The sequence below is a fragment of the Scyliorhinus torazame genome, chromosome 1, assembly GCF_047496885.1.
Source record: "Scyliorhinus torazame isolate Kashiwa2021f chromosome 1, sScyTor2.1, whole genome shotgun sequence".
NCBI lineage: Eukaryota > Metazoa > Chordata > Chondrichthyes > Carcharhiniformes > Scyliorhinidae > Scyliorhinus > Scyliorhinus torazame.
The window spans coordinates 132,633,849-132,654,531 of record NC_092707.1 but is presented as its reverse complement, the minus strand read 5'-3'; the positions used below and the strand labels follow the sequence as shown (position 1 = coordinate 132,654,531).

General features: G+C 47.5%; 1 protein-coding gene across 10 annotated transcripts in view; it reads left to right on the top strand.

Annotated features, from left to right (window-relative positions):
• The window catches only part of LOC140412798 (lethal(3)malignant brain tumor-like protein 4), a 181,739-nt gene that overhangs the window by 75,639 nt on the left and 85,417 nt on the right, over positions 1–20,683 (top strand). For all 10 annotated transcript variants that reach the window (XR_011942050.1, XM_072500854.1, XM_072500856.1 and 7 more), the window contains 2 exons: positions 15,673–15,752; positions 15,898–16,049. Coding sequence is in view for 9 of the 10 variants with exons in the window: in XM_072500854.1 (XP_072356955.1) it covers positions 15,673–15,752; positions 15,898–16,049 (232 nt within the window). In the remaining variant the exon portion in view is untranslated. The remainder of the gene's footprint in view (positions 1–15,672; positions 15,753–15,897; positions 16,050–20,683) is intronic.

The window sequence follows — 20,683 nt, the reverse complement described above, 5'->3', positions numbered from 1 at the left end:
CCACTTCCTCTTCACCTCTCTGATAGGGGCCCCTTCCCACTCTAACAATTCCCTGTATATCTCCGAAACCTTCCCACCTCCAACCCCTGGTTTTGACAGCACTTTATCCTGTAGACCCCTAAGGGGGAGGCGAGGAACGCTTGGGACCTACTTCCGTACAAAGTCCCGCACTTGAAGGTGCCGAAACCCATTCCCACCCGGCAAATCAAACTCCTCCTCTAAAGTCTCCAAGGTCGGAAAGCCCTCCTGGATGAATAGATCCCCAAACCCCTCAATCCCTGCCCGCTGCCATACCTTAAAGCCTCCGTCCAGCCCCCCCGGGACAAACCGGTGATTGTCACAGATTGGTAACCACACTGACACCCCCTTCAGTCTCATATGCTGCCTCCATTTCCCCCACACCCTTAGGGCTGCCACCACCACAGGACTTGTAGAGTACCGAGCTGGCGCGAACGGCAGGGATGCAGTCAGTAAAGCCTCCAGACTCGTACCTTTGCAGGATGCTGTCTTCATCTGCTCCCAGACTGACCCCTCCCCACTACCCACTTCTTGACCATCGATATGTTGGCAGCCCAGTAATAATTAATAAAGCTCGGAATAGCCAAAGCCCCTTCTCCGCGGGTCCGTTCCAGGAGTGTCCTCTTTACTCTTGGGGTTTTACCCGACCACACACAACCCGATATCGCCGCATTCATACTTCTGAAAAAAGCATTTGGGACAAAAAACGGGAGACATTGAAAAAAGAAAAGAAGGACCATCACCTTCACCGTCTGAACCCTCCCCGCCAGCGACAGTGGGAGCATGTCCCATCTACGGAAATCCCTTCTCATTTGATCCACTGCTTTGCCCAAATTTAACTTGTGAAGCTGCCCCCAATCCTTGGCCACTTGAATCCCCAGATACCTAAAACTCCTCCCAACCACTTTAAAAGGTAGCTCCTTCAGTCTCCTGTCCTGCCCCCATCCCTGGATCACGTACATCTCGCTCTTTCCCATATTTAACTTGTAGCCTGAAAATCGCCCAAATTCTCCGAATATCTCCATGATTCAGGCATTTGCTGCTCTCGGGGCCAGAGCTAAGGGTTCTATGGCCAGGGCAAGCAGTAATGGGGAGAGCGGGCATCCCTGCCTTGTCTCCCAACATAGACTAAAATATTCCGACTGAACTCGGTTAGTTCTTAAGTTTGCCACCGTGGCACGGTACAATAACCGGATTCACTCCACAAATCCCTCCCAAACCTGCCTAAAATATCCCATAGATACTTCCTCTCCACCCGGTCAAAAGCCTTTTCCGCGTCCATGGCGACTACTGCCTCAGCCTCGCGCCCCTCCGCTGGCATCATAATTACATTAAGAAGCCGTCTAATGTTGGATGTCAGGTGCCTGCCCTTTACAAATCCCGTCTAATCCTCCCCAATTATGTCCGGGACACAATCCTCTATTCGAGTTGCCAGGATCTTTGCCAATAATTTGGCATCTACATTCAAGAGGGAAATTAGCCTGTACGATCCACAGCTCTTCGGATCCTTGTCTCGCTTCAGGATGAGATAAATTGATGCCTGTGATAACGTTCGGGGGGAGTACTCCCAGCTCCTTGGACTCGTTAAAAGCCTTAACCAGGACGACTTCCGGTGGCAGCTATGAAGGAGTAAGTCGCACATTTGGTGGCTCCCGCTCTGGTCGGACTTTTGGACCTTTCCGCCGGATCTTTTTCTGGTTTTAGACAGTGAATTCGAAGGCTGAGGCATTGGGCACCATTTCCACGTATCGGTGTATGGAGAAAAGAACCAGAAGTGCACGAAAAGGCAGAAATAAAAAGTTAGCCAAGAGCTGTGCTGAAGCTGCAGCAGCAGACAGCATGGCCGAGGACCAGACCCCTGGGGTGGTGGCGCAGCGACCAACGGAGCAGTTGATGCAAGTCGTCCAGGACGGTTTTGCCAAGCAGAAGCGGGAATGTTTGGACCCGATTAAAGAATCAGTCGATCGGCTGAAGCACAGATTGGACACCCAGAATTGGGCGATCCTGAAGGTTGAGAAGGCGCTGGCTGAGCAGGAGGAGCATCAAACAGTGGTGCAGCTGGAGGTGGGGATGCTTCGGGACCAGCAGAAAAGGCTTCTGGAGCAGGTGGAGGACCTGGAGAATCGGTCCCGCCGGCAGAACTTAAGAATTGTCGGGCTCCCAGAGGGGGCTGGGGGAGTGGATGCTGGGTCATACGTAGCAGGTATGTTCGAAAAGCTGCTGGGGGAGGGGGCACTCCTCCGACCATTGGAAGTGGACAGGGCGTATAGAGCGCTTGCGAGGAAGCCCCGAGCGGGGCACCCTCCGAGGGCAACGGTGGTGAACTTCCATAGGTTTCTGGACAAGGAATGTATTCTTCGGTGGGCCAAACGAACGCGGAGCTGCAAGTGGGACAACAGTATCCTGCGGGTGTACCAGGACCGGAGTGTCGAGGTGGCGATGAAGAGGGCAGGCTTTAATCAAGTTTAAGTCAATCTTCTTCAAGAAGCAGATGAAGTTCGGGCTGCTGTATCCAGCTCATCTTTGAGTCACACATGAGGGCCAGCATTATTTTGAGTCGCCCGAGGATGCGCTGGACTTTGCTAAAAGAAAAGGACTGGTGGGGGTCTGTGAACTCTCGAACCTTGAGGCAACTTGTTGGCCTATATTGGGCCCTTTTTTCTGTTTTAAATTGGTTTTGTCTCCTCTTACTGTTTCATTTCTGTTTTTGGAGTTCTGTTTAAGAGGGCGGGGGGGGGGGGGGGTTATTTTCCGTTTTTGGGTTCTTTTTTCGTTGGATGGTGGCAATGTCCTCCATTTTTCATTGATGTGGGATGGAGATGTGCCTGTTTTGAGTTTCGGTGGGTGGTGCTTTTTTGTTTTGTTTTTCCTTGCTGCTGGGTGTTTTGGGGATTGTTAGATGAGGGAATATGTTTGTACGAGCGGGGGGGAGTGGAGCGAGGGAGCAATAGGTGGGAGACTTTATGGGGGCAGGGGCCACCAAGCTAGCTGGGTGAGCTAGCGCACGGAAGCACAGTGGGGGGTGTGCATATGTTTAGTTTACTAGATGGGCTAGGTTTTAGAGTAGTGTTGCGAGGGGGGAGGGCGGGAGTGGTTCTGCTGACGAGGGAGGGACTTCGGTGGAGGGACAGTGAGGATGTCAGGGGTGAGGGCCGCCGAGGGGCGGGCCGGAGGAGGTGCGGCGCAGGGGCTGGAGGAGGCCCAAGAAAGGGGATGGCTGATCTACGGAGGGTGTGTTGTTGAAAACTCACCACTATTCTTAGAAGTCCCCTATACCAAAAAGGGCCGACAATCTAAATGGTGAACAGGGATTCTCACTCCCTGACTCCTATGCAGACTTAGGTGGGTGCTATTCAGGTTAAACTATATTTTCAAGTTATCCCCCGGTATAACCCATATCTTCATAGAAGAATTTTACCTACTTACCACTTGGTAGCGTCGATGTCCTGGGTCCTGCGTTGCTAAGTAAGTAAAGTAGACTTTGGAATAACCACTATTTCAGGTTAAATTAAGTTATTTTATTATTATATTTTTTCTTTTAAAAGCTGCGATCACTGTCTTTACAAAAAGTAAAAAGATCTTGCTTCTAGATCCTTCTGGTTCGTTGAAGGGATCTTCAGGCCCACCTTGACAATCACTCTTTAAATTCTTTTGGTCTTCCTCAGATGTATTCGCTGTTCTGCTCGGTTGCTATGCTCTATCTTTCCCATGTACTGAGCTGTGAGAGCTGGCTCTGCTGGCTGACTGAGCTGACTCTGCCTACTCTTTAAATTCTTCCTTAGATGTATTGGCTGTTTTAGCTCTGCTGCTTTGCTCTGTCCCATGACCGTGCTGACTGTAAGCTGACTCTGCTTGCTTCTCTTGCTCCTTCTCTGCTTCTCTGCCCCTTTCTCAGGGTTTATATATTTTTCTAACAGTTATTAAGTTTTTATGATTTTATTGTAAGTAACTTTTATTTCGCTTGGATTGTAAAAGGTACCTTTAATCTAAATTTTTCTAACATGACTAAGTATTCAATTTGGGCATGACCTCAGCCCATAGATCTGATTACATTGTGTCCTTTGTGATGTTCAAAATGCTTTGATTTCAGTAGGGGTGTGAATTTTGGTTCCTGTCATTTCTATAGTTTCATTATCGAATTGTGTCCCCAGCTCATAATTTTGACTTTGATTTGGGTCTAATTTGTGTTCTTGTAGACGGGTTGTCTCCAGTTTTCTTTAATTTACCTGATGTCAGCAAAATTTCACACCTAGAATTGTCACCTAATTCAACTGAACCTTTATCCATTCTTTTCCATCTGCTTACTAAGGTAGTTAATTTCAATGAAGGTGTGAAACATTGTATGCTAAAATCCACTTGGTTATGACTTGAAAGACCTGCCCGTTTTAAACATTTATCACCTAATTCAACTGAAAATGTTATCCATTTTTTTCCAGCTGCTTACTTGACTTCAATGAAGGTGTGAAATATTGCTTTTAGCTTTATACTAAAGATTCACTTGATTGTGACTTGAAAGATCTGCTGTTTTGTTTGCTAAGCCTGTTTGACCAAGGCTATCTGCATTTTACAATCCTCTCCTGGCAGCTGCTGTTAACCCTTCGTAGGATTTTTCCCTACATTCTCTCACGTTTCCCTTAGATCAGGTATTGCCGGACTTCCATGTTTCAAATGACCTATCTTTCCATATTTTCAATTACAGGTGAGGGGGGGTGCACTTTGCCCCCCAACTAGGCTAATCACCTGGAATGTTCGAGGGTTAAATGGGCAGGTAAAGAGGGCACGTGTGTTTGCGCACCTGAGAGGATTGAAGGCAGATGTGGTAATGTTGCAGGAGACGCACCTTAGAGTTGTGGACCAGGTCAGATTGAAGAAAGGCTGGATCAGTCAGGTTTTCCACTCTGGGCTGGATATAAAGACTAGAGGGGTTGCGATCTTGACTAATAAGCGGGTGGCATTTGAGGTGGGCAAAATAATTTCGGATGTGGGAGGTCGATATATCATGGTTAGTGGTAAGCTGCAGGGAATGAAGGTAGTGCTGGTCAATGTATATGCGCCAAATTGGGATGATGTGGAATTTATAAAGAGGGTGCTAGGGAAGATATCAGACCTGGACTCGCACAAGCTGATCATGGGAGGAGACTTTAATACAGTTATTGATCCCGGCCTGGATCGGTCATGCTCGAGAATAGGCAGGGTGCCAGCAATGGCAAAGGAACTGAAAGGGTTCATGTAGCAGATGGGGGTTGGATCCATGGAGATTTAGGCAGCCGAGGGCAAAGGAGTTTTGTTTTTACTCCCACGTACATAAGGTGTACTCTTGGATCGACGACTTTGTCTTGAGTAGGGCCCTACTGGCAGGGGTGGTGGACACTGGGTATTCGGTGATTACGATCTCGGACCCATGCTCTGCACTGGTTGACCTGCAGGTTAGTATGGATAGCAAGCAGCGCCCGCAATGGAGGTTGGATGTAGGGCTATTGGCGGACGAAGCGGTGTGCGAGAGGCTGCGGAAGTGCATGCTGAACTACCTGCGGATAAATGATATGGGGCAAGTCTCAGCAGCAGTGTTCTGGGAAGCGCTGAAGGCTGCTGGAGCTGAGAGGAGAGCTGATTTTGATCCGGGCTCACAGGGACAGGACGGACAGGGCAGAGACGAACCGTCTGGTAAAAGAGATTCTACAAGTTGGCAGGAGGTATGCGGAGACGCCAGAGGCAGGGCTTTTAAATGAACGGCGGAGGCTACAGGTGGAGTTCGGTTTGTTAACCACGGAGGGCAGTGGAGCAGCTCAGAAAGGTGAGGGGGGCAATATACGAGCATGGTGAGAAGGCCGGCGGGATGCTTGCACAGCGGCTCGGAAAGAGGGAGGCAGCTAGAGAAATAGGGAAAGTTATTGACGGGGATGGGAACTTAGTTGGGGACTCGGGAGGGGTGAGTAAGGCCTTCCGGGACTTTTACAGCATGTTGTACAGGTCTGAACCCCCTGCGGGGCCGGAGGGGATGGGGCGCTTTCTGGAGGGGCTGGCGTTCCCGGGGGCCCCAATCAGGTTGGAAGAGATAGTGGAGGGCTTGAGGGCCAGGCAGTCTGGTGGGGCCCTGGGACCGGATGGGTACCCGGTTGTGTTCTATAAAAAGTTCTCCGGGATATTTGGAGCAGTGCTGTTGAAGGTGTTTGACAAGGCTTAGGAAAGAGGGGTTATACCCCAGACGATGTCACAGGTCACGATTTCGCTTATCCTGAAACGGGACTGGGACCCAGAGCTATGTGAATCTTACAGGCCGATTTCCCTGGTGAACGTAGATGCCAAACTGTTGGCCAAGATTTTGTCCTCCAGGATTGAGGACTGTGTACCGGATGTTATTGTGGAGGATCAGGCGGGGTTCGTTGGGGGCGGGCGGCTGGTGGCCAATGTGGGAAGGCTGTTGGGCGTGATCATGGTGCCCCCGGAGAGTGTGGAGGTGGTGGTTGCGATGGATGCGGAGAAAGCTTTTGACCGGGTTGGGTGGGCTTGTTTGTGGGAGGTGTTGGAGCGGTTCGGATTTTGGAGGGGCTTTATTGACTGGGTCAGATTGCTGTACCAGGCTCCTGTGGCAAGTGTACAGATGAACAGGATGACTTCGGACTATTTTGGACTGCAGCGGGGGGGAGAGACAGGGATGCCCCCTCTCCCCACTGCTGTTTTTGCTGGCTATAGAGACGCTGGCAATTGCTCTGAGGGCCTCGAGGGGCTGGTCCGGGGGGGTGGAGCACAGAGTCTCGCTGTATGCGGACAACCTGCTTTTGTACGTCTCCGATCCAATGGAGGGGATGGAAGATTTTTGGGGAATTCGGCCGGTTTTCGGGGTATAAGCTTAATATGGGGAAGAGCTAGATGTTTGTGGTCCAGGCGAGGGGTCAGGAGAGGCAACTGGGGGAACTGCCGTTCAGAGTGGTAGGGGACGGTTTCAGGTACCTGGGTATCCAAGTGGTGAGAGATTGGGACGGGCTACATAAATTGAACTTGGCCCGGTTGGTGGATCAGACGAAGGAGGATTTCCGGAGATGGGATGCGCTCCCGTTGTCTCTGGCGGGCAGTGTTCAAACGGTGAAGGTGACGGTCCTCCCGAGATTCCTATTCATTTTCCAGTGTCTCCCTGCCTTCATCCCGCAGTCCTTTTTTAAGTGGGTCAATAAAGTTATTGCGGGCTTTGTGTGGGGGGGACGGGTCCCCGTGAGTGGGGGACGCGGTGCTCGGGAGGTGTCGGGAGGAGGGTGGGCTGGCGCTGCCGAATTTCAGCAATTATTACTGGGCGGCTAATATAGCCATGGTTGGGAGATGGCTGGTTGGGGGGGTGGGGGGGGTGGGGGGTGGAGTTAGCATGGGTGCGTATGGAGGCAGCTTCTTGTAAGGGCACAAGTCTGCCGTTCCCGCCGCCGCGGTACTCCACCAGTCCAGTGGTGGTGGCGGCCCTGAGAGCCTGGGGGCAGTGGAGGAGACATGTGGGAGCAGAGGGGGCATTGGTCTGGTCCCCAATCTCCGATGGTCGCCGTTTTGCCCTGAGGAGGATGGACGGGGGATTCCGAGTTTGGGGGGACGAGGATTGAGAGGATGGGGGACTTGTTTATAGAGGGGAGCTTTCAGAGTATGTGGCCGCTGGAGGAGACGTTTACACTGGCGGGGGAGATGAATTCCGATATCTGCAGGTGCGGGACTTTATGCAGAGGCAGGTACCAACCTTCCCACTCCTGCCGCTAAGGGGGATTCATATAGAGTGGTTTCTAGAGGATGGATAGGAGAGGGGAGCGTTTCGGACATGTATAAGGTGCTTATGGGATCGGAGGAGGCGCAGACCGAAGAGCTGAAGCAAAAGTGGGAGGAGGAGCTGGGGGGAGAGATAGAGGAGGGCCTCTGGGCGGACCCGTTGAGTAGGGTCAACACGACCGCAACATGTGCCAGGCTCAGCCTGATCTAATTTAAGGTTGTGCACTGAGCTCACGTGATAGTGGCCGGGTGAGCAGTTTCTTTGGGGTGGAGTACAGGTGTGCAAAGTGTGCGGGGGGGGGCCAGCGAACCATGTCCACATATTCTGGGCATGCCTAAAACTGAGGAGACTTTGGCAGGGGTTTGCCGACGTCATGTCCAAGGTATTAAATACAGGGGTGGCATTGAGTCCAGAGGTGGCGATTTTTGGGGTATCGCAGGATCCGGGAATCCAGGAGGAGAAAGAGGCAGATGTTCTGGCCTTTGCTTCCCTGGTGGCCCGGAGGCGGATATTACTAGCATGGAGGGACTCTAAGCCCCCAAAATCGGAGACCTGGCTATCGGACATGGCTGGTTTCCTCTGCCTGGAGAAAATTAAGTTCGCCATGAGAGGGTCACTGTTAGGTTCGCCCGGAGGTGGCAACTATTCATCGACTACTTCGCAGAGAATTGATCGTAAGCAGAAGTGGGGGGGGGGGGGGGGGGGGGGGGGGGGTAGACTAGCGTAGGTTAGGGGGTAAGTAATGGTGGGACCTGTGGGAGAGGGAGGCGGTATTTGCACTATGTTAATATTTTTATGAACATTTTTTATCTTGCTGCTGTTACAATGCCAAAGAAATACCTCAATAAAATGTTTATTAAAATAAAAAGCTTTAACCAGGAGTGGCCCCAGAGAACTACTTATAAAATTCCACTGGTAATCCGTCAGGTCCCGGGGCTTTACCTGATTGCACCGCCCCCTGTCCATCTATCACCTCCCCAAGCCAAATCGGGCCCCCCAGGGCCTCCACCAGCTCCTCATTTACCTTCGGGAACTCTAGCCTCCCCAGAAATTGATGCATGCCCTCCTCCCCAACCGGAGGTTCCGACTCGTATAGATGGCTATAAAATTCCCGAACACTTCATTCACCGCCCCGGGTCCGTCACCGCCCTTATATCCTTTATTTTCTCTTTCTCTCGCCACCTCCTGTTTCCTCTGCTGATGTGCCAGCATCCTGCTAGCTTTCTCTCCATATTCATATATTGCCACTTTTACCCTCCTCCGCTGTCCCTCCGCCTTGCCTGTGGAAAGGAGCCCAAACTCCATTTAAAGTCTCTGACGCTCCTTCAGGAGCTCCTCATTTGGAGACTCCGAATATTTCCTGTCCACCTGTAAGATTTCTCCTGCCAACCTGTCCAGCTCCGACCGCTCAGTTTTATCCCTGTGGGCTTGAATTGAAATACATTCCCCTCTAATAACAGCTTTCAGTGCCTCCAAGACCACCCCAGCCACAATCTTTCCCGTGTCATTGATCTTTATGTACCCCCGAATGGCCTCTCTCACTCGCTCACAGATCTCCTCATCCGCTAACAGCCCTGTATCTAGTTTCCACTGTGGGCGCTGGGGCATTCCCGTGTCTGCCCGTAGGTCTATCCGGTGTGGTGCGTGATCTGAAACCACAATTGCTGAGTACTCAGTGTCCTCAACCCCTGCTAACAGTGTTTTATCTAGCACGAAGAAATCTATCCTGGAGTACGCCTTATGTACATGGGAGTACAATGAATATTCCCTGCTCCTTGGTCTCTCAAATCTCCACGGATCTACCCCTCCAATGCGCTCCATGAACCCCTGTAGTTCCTTTGCCATTGCTGATAGTTTCCCCGACCTAGCACTCGACCGGTCCAGCCTCGGGTCCAGGACTGTAAGTCATCACCCATGATCAGCCGGTTTGAATCAAGGTCTGGGATCTTTCCCAGCACCTTCCTGACAAATGCAACATCATCTCAGTTTGGGGCATATATATTCACCAGCACCACTGCCATTCCCTCTAGCTTCCCGCAAACCATAACAAATCTGCCTCCAAGGTCTGCCTATATCCTTCCCACCTCGAATGTCACCCTTTTGTTAATCAGGATAGCCATCCCCCTTATTTTAAAAGTCCAGTCCTGCATGAAACACTTGCCCGACCCATCCCTTCTTCAATCTAATTTGGTCTCCCAGCTTCAGGTGTGTCTCTTATAACATGGCCACGTTTGCTTTTAACTCTCAGGTGTGCGAACACACTGCTCTCTTAACCGGCCCGTTCAGTCCACGAACATTCCACGTAACCAGTCTGGTCGGAGGGGGCCCTTGCCCCCCCTTCCCTGTCGATCAGCCATGACCTTTCCTAGACCAGCTCCTAGCCGGTGGGGGGGTTGCAGGGTTACAGGGATAGGTTGGAGATGGGGGGGTTAAGTAGAATGCTCTTTCCAAGAGCAGGTGCAGACTTGATGGGCCAAATGGTCTCCTTCTGCACAGTAAATTCTATCATAGATTATCATAGAATTTACAGTGCAGAAGGAGGCCATTCGGCCCATCGAGTCTGCACCGGCTCTTAGAAAGAGCACCCTACCCAAGGTCAACACCTCCACCCTATCCCCATAACCCAGTAACCCCACCCAACACTAAGGACAATTTTGGACACTAAGGGCAATTTAGCTTGGCCAATCCACCTAACCTGCACATCTTTGGACTGTGGGAGGAAACCGGAGCACCCGGAGGAAACCCACGCACACACTGAGAGGATGTGCAGACTCCGCACAGACAGTGACCCAAGCCGGAATCGAACCTGGGACCCTGGCGCTGTGAAGCAATTGTGCTATCCACAATGCTACCGTGCTGCCCGTATGAATGGAGTCAAGCTGGTGTTATGACACCCTGGCTAGTGGGCGGTCAATTCCAGCCCCCTCTTGATCGTAACACATTTGAAATTAACAATTAATTCTTAGAAAATATCAAGTCTTTGGTCTCTGGCTACCCAATAACCACAGTCACCAGGTTTGTAAATGTAAACAATTTTTTAATTAATAATGACTATAATTCAATATATAGCTCCAGTGCCCAGACGGCTTTCTGGCAGAGTTAGCACCACATTTGTTATGGATGCTAGTGAGGACACTGCCATGAGACCCTTACACAGGCGTCGATCACGCTAATTCGGAATAAGGGGAAGCGTCCGTTGGAGTGTGGGTCGTATACGCCCATTTTGTTGTTGAACACAGAAGTGAAAGTGCTGGCAATGTTAGTGGCGGGGAGGATGGAGGGATGCATGCCAGGGGTGGTCACTGAGGATCAAATGGGTTTTGTAAAGGGCAGGCAGCTCTCTAGTATCATCAGGAGGCTGTTAAATGTGGTTGTGACTTCGTCAGTGGGATGGGTGCTGGAGGTTATTGTCTCTATGGATGCAGAGAAGGCTTTTGATCTGGTGGAGTGGGGGGTATTTATTGGAGATCTTGGGAAGGTTTGGGTTTGGCCCGAGGTTTGTGGAGTTGTATGTAGCCCCGGTGACAAGTGTATGTACTAATGAGATGGGTTAATGGAGTTTTGAACTATAAAGGGGAACGAAACCGGGATGTCCGCTGTCGCCATTGTTGTTCGTGCTGACGATAGAACGCTTGGCAATGGACTTAGGGGGTCAATGGAGTGGGAGGGGATTGTGAGGGGGAGCAAGGAGCACCGGATGTCATTGTACGTGGCGACCTGTTGTTGTTTGTGTTAGACCCGCTGGAGAGTATGAGTCTGATCATGGGAATATTGGAGACGTTTGGGGCATTCTCTGGGTATAAGTTGAGAGTCGGGAAGAGTGAGGTGGTTTTCAGTGGATGTGGTGCGGCGGGGTCTAATTGGCATTCAAGGAGGCTAGGGAAAGGCTCAGGTATTGGATTCAGGTGACTAGGGAATGGGCTACGATCCACCGGTGGAATTCGACAACTTTGGTGGAGGAGATTAGGGGGGATTTTAAGAGATGGGATACATTACAACTGACACTGACAGGTGGTAAAGATGAATGGATTGGATTGGATTTGTTGATTGTCATGTGTACTGAGGTACAGTGAAAAGTATTGTTCTGCGTACAGCTCAGACAGATCATTCCATACATGAAATAAAACACAGGGCATACATAAATACGCAATGTAAATACATAGACACAGGCATCGGGTGAAGCATACAGGATTGCAGTACTACTCCATAGAAAGGATGTGTGACGAGATCAGATCAGTCCATAAGAGGGTCATTTAGGAGTCTGGTAACAGCGGGTAAGAAGCTGTTTTTGAATCTGTTTGTGCGTGTTCTCAGACTTTTGTATCTCCTGCCCGATGGAAGAAGTAGGAAGAGTGAATCAGCTGGGTAGGAGTGGTCTTTGATTATGCTGCCCGCTTTCCCGAGGCAGCGGGAGGTGTAGACAGAGTCAATGGATGGGAGGCGGGTTTGCGTGATGGACTGGGCTGTATTCACAATTCTCTGTAGTTTCTTACATACCAGACTGTGATGCCAAATAGGATGCTTTCTATGATGCATATGGACTTGCCAAATTTCCTTAGTTTCCTGAGGAAGTATAGGCGCTGTTATGCTTTCTTGGTCGTAGTGTCGACGTGGGTGGACCAGGACAGATTGTTGGTGATGTGCACACCTAGTAATTTGAAGCTGTCAACCATCTCTACCTCCGCACCATTGATGCTGACAGGGGTGTGTACAATACTTTGCTTCCTGGAGTCAATGACCAGCTCTTTAGTTTTGCTGACATCGAGGGAGAGATTGTTGTCGTCACACCACACTACTCAAATCTCTATCTCCCTCCTGTACTCTGACTCATCATTGTTCGAGATCCAACTTGTGGATGGAGTTAGAGCCAAATTTTGCCACACAGGTAAACACTGAGGGGAAATATTCATTGAGAACCTCCCCATCTCCTGAGGTTCCACATATGTGTCCACTTTGGGCGTTGAGGGGTCCTATTCTATCTCTTGTTATTCTTTTTCCTTTATTATGCTTAAATAATCCCTTTGGATTCACCTTAATCCTCAGCCAAAGGTACCCTTTTTTGCCCTCCTAATTTCCTTCTTGAGTATTCACCTGTATCCCCTGTACATCTCCAGGGAACCTGATCCATGACTTTTTTTTTTCCTGGCCAAAACCACAATATGGTTTGTCATCTAGGGTTCTGTACTCCTGCCAGTCTTGCCCTTCACTCTAACAGGAACATATAAACTCTGAACTCTAGTTAATTCACTTTTAAAGGCTTCCCACTTCCTAGAAGTCCCTTTGCCCTCAAACAAGCTACTCCAATCAAACGTTGCAAGTTCTGTCTAATTCCATCAAAATTCACCTTGCCCCAATTTAGAACTTGCACCTGTGGACTAGTTTTGTCCCTTTCCATAACTATTTTAACATTAATAAAACTGTGGTCACTAGTCCCAAAGTGGTTCCCCCACCATTACCTTGGTCACTTGCCTTGCCATGTTTCTCAAGAGTAGGTTATGTTTTACCCTTTCCTGGACACACTCAACAAATTTCACCCCATCTAAATTGACAGTCCCAGTCTATGTTAGGAAAATTAAAACCCCATACTATGGCAACTCCTGCAAGTCTCCCCAATCACCCTGCACGTTCATCTAATTCCCGTTGATTATTTGGGGGCCTATAGTACAACCCTAATAAGGTCACCGTTCCACCCACAAACCCTTGTTGGACGATCCCTTGGTTATTTAATCTCTGACTACTGCTGTGATGCTTCCCTTAATCAAAAATGAAACTCTCTCTCTCTCTTCCCCTCTTTCCACCCCCCCCCCCCCCCCCCCCCCCACCTCTGTTCCGCCTAAAGCACCTGTATCCTGGAACATTAAGCTGCCAGTCCTGTCACTCCCTTAGCCATGTTGCAGTTATGGCTATAATATCCCAGTCCCACGTACCTATCCATGCCCAAATTCATCAGCCTTATCTGTCAGCCCTCTTGCATTGAAATAGATGCAATTTAATCCCCGCTCCCTGCCGTGCTCCTGCCTATCATGTCTATTCAGTTTGCCATTGCTGAGTACTGCATCTCCTTTCAGCCCCTCATTTGGTTCCCTGATGCTGAGGATCCCATCCCCCTGCCAAACTAGTTTAAACCCTCCCTTGTAGCACTAGCAAATCTGCCCCCCAGGATATTGGTCTCCCTACAGTTCCGATACAACCTGTCCCACTTGAACAGGTCAGCTCTGCCCCCAAAAAGATCCCAGTGTTCTAAGAATCCGAATCCCTGCACCAATTCTTTAGCCACGCATTCATCTGCCACATTCTCGGTTCTTACCCTCAGTAGCACATGGCACTGGAAGTGATCTAGAGATTACCACCCTCGAGGTCCTGCTTCTTGACTTTTTTCCCAGCTCTCTATAATCACTCCTCAGGTCCTCATCCTTATTTCTATTTACATCATTTGTGTCAACGTGCACAACGACTTCTGGCTGCCCACCCTCCCGCTTGAGAATGTTCTGCAGCCGCTCTGAGATATCCTTGGCCCTCGCACCCGGGAGGCAACACACCATCTGGATTCCTGTTTGCGGCCACAGAATCTGTCTTTTTGTGGGGTATGTGGATCATTCCTTTTTCCAGTCCTACAGGATGGGGCTGGCACAGGGCACCGCACCGGTGGGGGTAGGGGGGAGGTCTTGCGGCTGGTGGAGATTCAGCTCCAACATAGAGCAGCAGAGAGATGAAATAAAAATACAGTAGGATATTGAATACCTCCATAAAGTGTTCTATTTCGACACGAGTGCATTAGAAGAGGATGTGTATTTTATTTATCTGTTGTTTGCTGCTAACATTTTACAGTTGAAAGACCAACATTATTTGAGAGTTTGACATTTTCAAGACAGTCCTAGCACTTGAATGATGTGCATGTGTGCTCACTGAGGTATTCCACTCCCTTCAATCTTTATGACAAATTTTCAAGAAGCTGGTTTCACTTGATTCCAAAAATATTCCACGCCTCCTTTATTGTATTTTTTAGTACTGCATAGAGCAGTGTTCTTCAAACTTCTTTTCCGGGGTCCCATTTTTGCCAACCTCTGGGACCCAACCCGGCCGACCTTCGCGACCCACGCCAGCCGACCTGCGCGACCCATCATTTTCTCTTACCTTGTTTGCTGCTGACAAAAATGGAGGAAATGGTTTTGGGTCCCTTTGGCCCTCGTGTACACTCCTCCAATGGAGCCTGTTAGATGAAGTATGGAGTCTCCATCTGTCCAGAGTTTTGAATTTTTTCCCTGTAACATTTTATCAAATAAACCTGCCCCCCCCCCCCCGAACTTGTAAATAAAAAATAAAATGAGTAAAATAAATGAAAAAAATGAATAAAAACCCCCCCCCCCGAACTTGTAAAAAAAAAAAGAATAAAATAAATGGGGAAAAAAATTAAATGAATAAAAACCACTACAGAACGTGTGAAACAAAAAGCTGCAACTGTTTTAAAAAAAAATAGCGGTCGCACTGCGCATGCAAGCGGCCGCGAACGTTAAATCGGGCACTGATTATGCGCGCCGATCATTGTGCACGCAATGTGGCCGGATTTTTTTTTAACGTTCGCGGCCGCTTGCAGCCGGCGTTATGAAAAGCCGGCTGCTGCGCGGGGATTTGCACATCCGGAGCACCGCGGACAACAGCTCCGCGACCCTCCCGACACCCGCCCGTGACCCACCCCGCGGGTCGCGCCCAACTTTGAAGAACACTGGTATTACTGGTATAGACTATAGTACTTGTTATGGGACTAATCTGAATTTTAATTGTGAAAGCTTAGCATCTTTGGAGAGGCATTTTCCCTTGTACTTTGACATTTATTTTCTTCACATGAAATTATTGTTACGTGAATTTGCGCTAAAAGAAATTCCTATCAATTTGATTTTTTTTTTACTTTGTAGGATACAAAGATAGTGTCTCCTACCTAAAGTCTTGTAAAGCTCAAGCAGCCCCTAAAAATCTCTTCAGGTCGTTGAATGTGGTAAGTGTTTAAAATGCTGTACTCAAACTGAAGAATTTGAGGCTAGTGCAAGCTTTAGGTTATTGTTACGTTCCAGACCAAATGTTTTAGATGTCAAATTTCTATCATGTCACTAAAATGTCAAATTTTCTTTTTTTGTTTGAAGCCTATCACCCCTTCTGGTTTCCGAGGGGGGATGAAGTTGGAAGCCGTCGATAAAAAGAACCCTTCCCTTACATGTGTGGCTACTATTGCTGATATTGTGGATAACCGCCTGCTGATACACTTTGACAACTGGGATGACGGCTATGACTATTGGTACAGAATCTGGAATGCATTGATTTGTAATTCTGTTGTGGCACATATTAGCTTTCATCATAAGCCTTGCGAATTGCGAATACATCGTTTGAAATGTGTAGCTCTGATTTCAAAAAAAGTTAAATGTTTCCAGACTTTTTAAAACTGTAATTGACGTTTTGAGGAAGGTGATTTCAACTGCGCGTGCGTGCATGCACACAGTAAGCATTTTTATCAACTACAAACATAAAGACCCCACATTGCTCTAGTAATCTATGTATAACCCTTAATGAATTCCCCCTTTAACTGTTCGAATTTAATAACAAGAACCCATAAATGAGAAACTCCTTTTCAAAGGTGTGGCCCAGCACACAGCACTCTTACTATCTTTCTGACTTGGTATTGATACTCTTGTTCCCCTTTCCAAACGGGACATTTGAATTCCTTTCAGAAAGCAATTATCTCTTTTAAGTTGCCAAGCTGTCTGGAAACAGCTTTTGAAATGAAGATAGAGAAACCCTTTTCAACCTGTGAAGTACAAACCAGTTCAAGCGAAAGTAACACTCACAGCCACAGCCAGCTCCCAACCCAAAACGAAAGTAAAAACTCAGAGCCATAGCCCAGCTCCACCCACACAATGACATCACTGAAGCCATGTACTAAGACAAAAACATTTCTTAACGGGACGCTCTCTTGACAAGTCCAATATGATGCTTTTTCGGCATTGAAGAGAGGTAGAAATTTGATGGATTTTATGTTGTAGGTGGGACAGGGAGAGAGGGGTCAGGTAGAACAAAAAAGATAAGGGATATGTTAGACGGTTGTAGAAATTAAATGACTTGAGATATAATGGAACAAAAGGCAAAGGGAGCTGTGATGGTTGCAGCTAAGAAAAAGAGCATTGATCCAAACTAAGTGTTAATGGCAGAAAAAAAGGCCAGCTCGGTGTTCAAACAAAACAAGATGCATACTGACGTTGGTAAAACAAATCAAAATGGAGGCAGAGTTCACAGTCTGAAGTTGTTGAACTCCTATGTTGAGCCCAGAAGGCTGTGAATTACCTCATCAGAAGATGAGGTGGTTATCCTCACACTTGCGTCAGCTTCACTGGAACATTGCAGCAGGATGAGGACAGAAATGAGAGCAAGCTGGTGAATGAAAATGGCAAATAACTGGACGGTCAGGGTCATGGACTGAAGGGAGGTTTTCCTGAAAGCAAGTCACCCAGTCTCCATTTTGTTTCCACATTGTAGAGGAGACAGCATTTTGTGCAACAAATACAGTAGACTAAATTGAAAGGAGTACAAATAAATGCTTGCTCAACTGGAAGGAGTGTTTGGGATCTTGGGTGGTGAGGTGAGAGGAAGTGAAAGGGCAGAAGTTACACGGGAGGGTGCCGGGGGAAGGGGATGAGCTGGTGTTGCAGAGGAAAGGGTCCTTTCAGACTGCTGATAGGGAGGAGACAATGTGGTTAATGGTGGCATATTTAGTGTTGTAATATTTTCGGGGTTATCTTTGAAGTAAGGGGCGTTAAGAGATCCAATGTTTATTTAAGAGGTTAAGTCGAGTTCATGGAATAAACCTTATTTTGTGTTTAAAACCCCACGTGCCCATAATTGTAATCCCACACCTAGGGAACAAGCCGTGTGCTCGGAAAAGCAACAATAGCATAAAAGGGGGAGGTTGGTTGAACTCCATAATGCATTTTGGGGTTCTGAAAATGCCTCTCCTATAACAATTGGGGGCTCGAGAGGGGTAAAAGTCTATCTATTGGATTGGCTTTTGTGAACTGAAAGACAGTGAAGGATTGTTGCTTTTCTGGTGTTGTATTTTAGTTTAAGTGGGGAGAGTGTTGCGGACAATGACTCTTTCAGAGGCTCAGAGGTTTTTGGGGGTGGAGACTGTCACACGCAGTATCTTACGGACAGAAACGAAAAGCAGACTATTAGATTTGGCAAAAACATTGCATTACCTGATAAAATGCAAAAAGATGAGCTAATTATGGCGGTGGTTAAGCATTTAAAGTTGCCTGAGATAGAGTTTGACTTCATTGGAAATGGCAAAAATTCAGTTGCAAATTGAACAAATGGAACATGAGAAAGAGTTAAAGCGGCTTGAATACGAAAGAGAGAGAGAGGAAAAAGAAAAGGAGAGCGAAGAAAGGAGAAAAGAAAGAATAGCCCTAGCGCAACAAAAAGAAAGGGAGATACAGGTCAAGGAAAAAGATAAAGAGAGGGAGTTTGAACTTCAGAAAATGGCCATGAAACATGAAAGTCAGTTAAAATTGGCAGACATAAAGGGAAACGTACAGTTGGAGGATAGTGATGAGGATAGTGAGAAAGAGCGTCATAGTCGAAGGCTTGGTGGGAATCTATTTAAATATGTCCAAGGTTTGACGAGAAGGAAGTGGAAGCCTTTTTCATTTCATTTGAGAAGGTAGCTAAACAAATGAAATGGCCACAGGACATGTGGGTATTACTGACTCAAACAAAGCTGGTAGGTAGAGCTAGTGAAGTGTTTGCATCACTACCGGTGGAGGTATCTGGAACGTATGAGGTGAAGAAATCCATCTTGTGTGCATATGAGCTAGTGCCTGAAGTTTACAGACCAAGGTTTAGAAATTTAAGAAAGAATTTGGTCAAACATACATGGAGTTTGAAAGGCTCAAACAGAGTAATTTTGATAGGTGGATAAGGGCTTTGAAAATAGCCCAAATGTATGAAGCTCTGAGAAATTATACTTTTGGAGGAGTTTAAAAATTCAATTCCTGATGTAGTGAGAACTCATGTGGAAGAACAGAGGGTTAAAACTGCGAGATTAGCAGAAGAAATGGCAGATGATTATGAATTAATTCATAAATCAAAGATTGGTTTCCGACATCAGTTTCAGCCGGTGAGGGATAGAAACTAGGGACATGAGAAATACTCAAGTGGTAAAGGTGATCTGATGGGAGACAGTAAAGAGAGTGTACCTCAGATTAAAAAAGAAATCCAGGAGGGTGGAAAAGAAATGAAAAGTTTCAAATGTTTTCACTGTAATAAACTAGGCCATGTAAAGTCACAGTGTTGGTAGTTGAAGAAAAGCACTGGGAAGGCTGATGTGGTAAAACAGGGTAAGATAGTGGGATTTGTTTAGAGTGGTAAAGGAAAGCCCAAGGGAAGCGAAGGAGGTACAAACGATTGTACAGCCTGTTCAAGAAGTAATTGTTCAGGTGCCAGATATCTTTAAAGAATTTACTTGTGTGGATAAAGTTTACTCGTGTGTATCAGGAGGAGCAGGTAAAGAAGGCACAATTTTAAGAGATACAGGGGCTGGTCAATGTTTAATGGTAAGAGATGAGGAATTATGTAGTTTGGGAAGAATGTTGCCAGAAAAGGTGGTGGTATGTGGAATTCGGGGTGAGAGGAGTAGCGTTCCATTATACAAGGTAAGGTTGGAAAGTCCAGTGAAGAGTGGTGAAGAGGTAGTAGGAGTAATAGATAAACTGTTACTATCTTGTCCAGGAATAGTTTATCTTGGGTAATGATATAGCTGGATCGCAGGTGGGAGTGATGCCTACTGTGGTTGATAAGCCAGTGGAAAATCAGTCAACTGAAGTGTTGAAGGACGAATATCCTGGGATTTTTCCGGATTGTGTAGTAACAAGGTCGTAAAGTCACAGGTTAAGGCAAGGGGAGAAATCAAAGAGTGAAGATGAAGTTGAAGTGCAATTATCAGAAACTATTTTTGATCAGATGGTTGAAAAAGAACAGGATGAGGTGGATAGTTTAGTTCAGGAAAATTGGCGGAGTTACAACAGAAAGATGTAGAAATAAAATGGATATATCAGAAAGCATATACGGAAGAGGAACCTGAGAGTATACCAGAGTGTTATTACCATAAAAGTGATGCCTTGATGAGAAAATGGAGACCTGTACGTATGCATAAGACCATAAGACATAGGAGTGGAAGTAAGGCCATTCGGCCCATCGAGTCCACTCCACCATTCAATCATGGCTGATTTCAACTCCATTTACCCGCTCTCTCTTCATAGCCCTTAATTCCTCGAGAAATCAAGAATTTATCAACTTCTGTCTTAAAGACACTCAATGTCCCGGCCTCCACTGCCCTCTGTGGCAATGAATTCCACAGACCCACCACTCTCTGGCTGAAGAAATTTCTCCTCATCTCTGTTCTAAAGTGACTCCCTTTTATTCTAAGGCTGTGCCCCCGGGTCCTAGTCTCCCCTGTTAATGGAAACAACTTCCCTACATCCACCCTATCTAAGCCATTCATTATCTTGTAAGTTTATATTAGATCTCCCCTCAACCTCCTAAACTCCAATGAATATAATCCCAGGATCCTCAGACGTTCATCGTATGTTAGGCCTACCACTCCTGGGATCATCCGTGTGAATCTCCGCTGGACCCGCTCCAGTGCCAGTATGTCCTTCCTGAGGTGTGGGGCCCAAAATTGCTCACAGTATTCTAAATGGGGCCTAACTAATGCTTTATAAAGCTTCAGAAGTATATCCCTGCTTTTATATTCCAAGCCTCTTGAGATGAATGACAACATTGCATTTGCTTTCTTAATTACGGACTCAACCTGCAAGTTTACCTTTAGAGAATCCTGGACTAGGACTCCCAAGTCCCTTTGCACTTCAGCGTTATGAATTT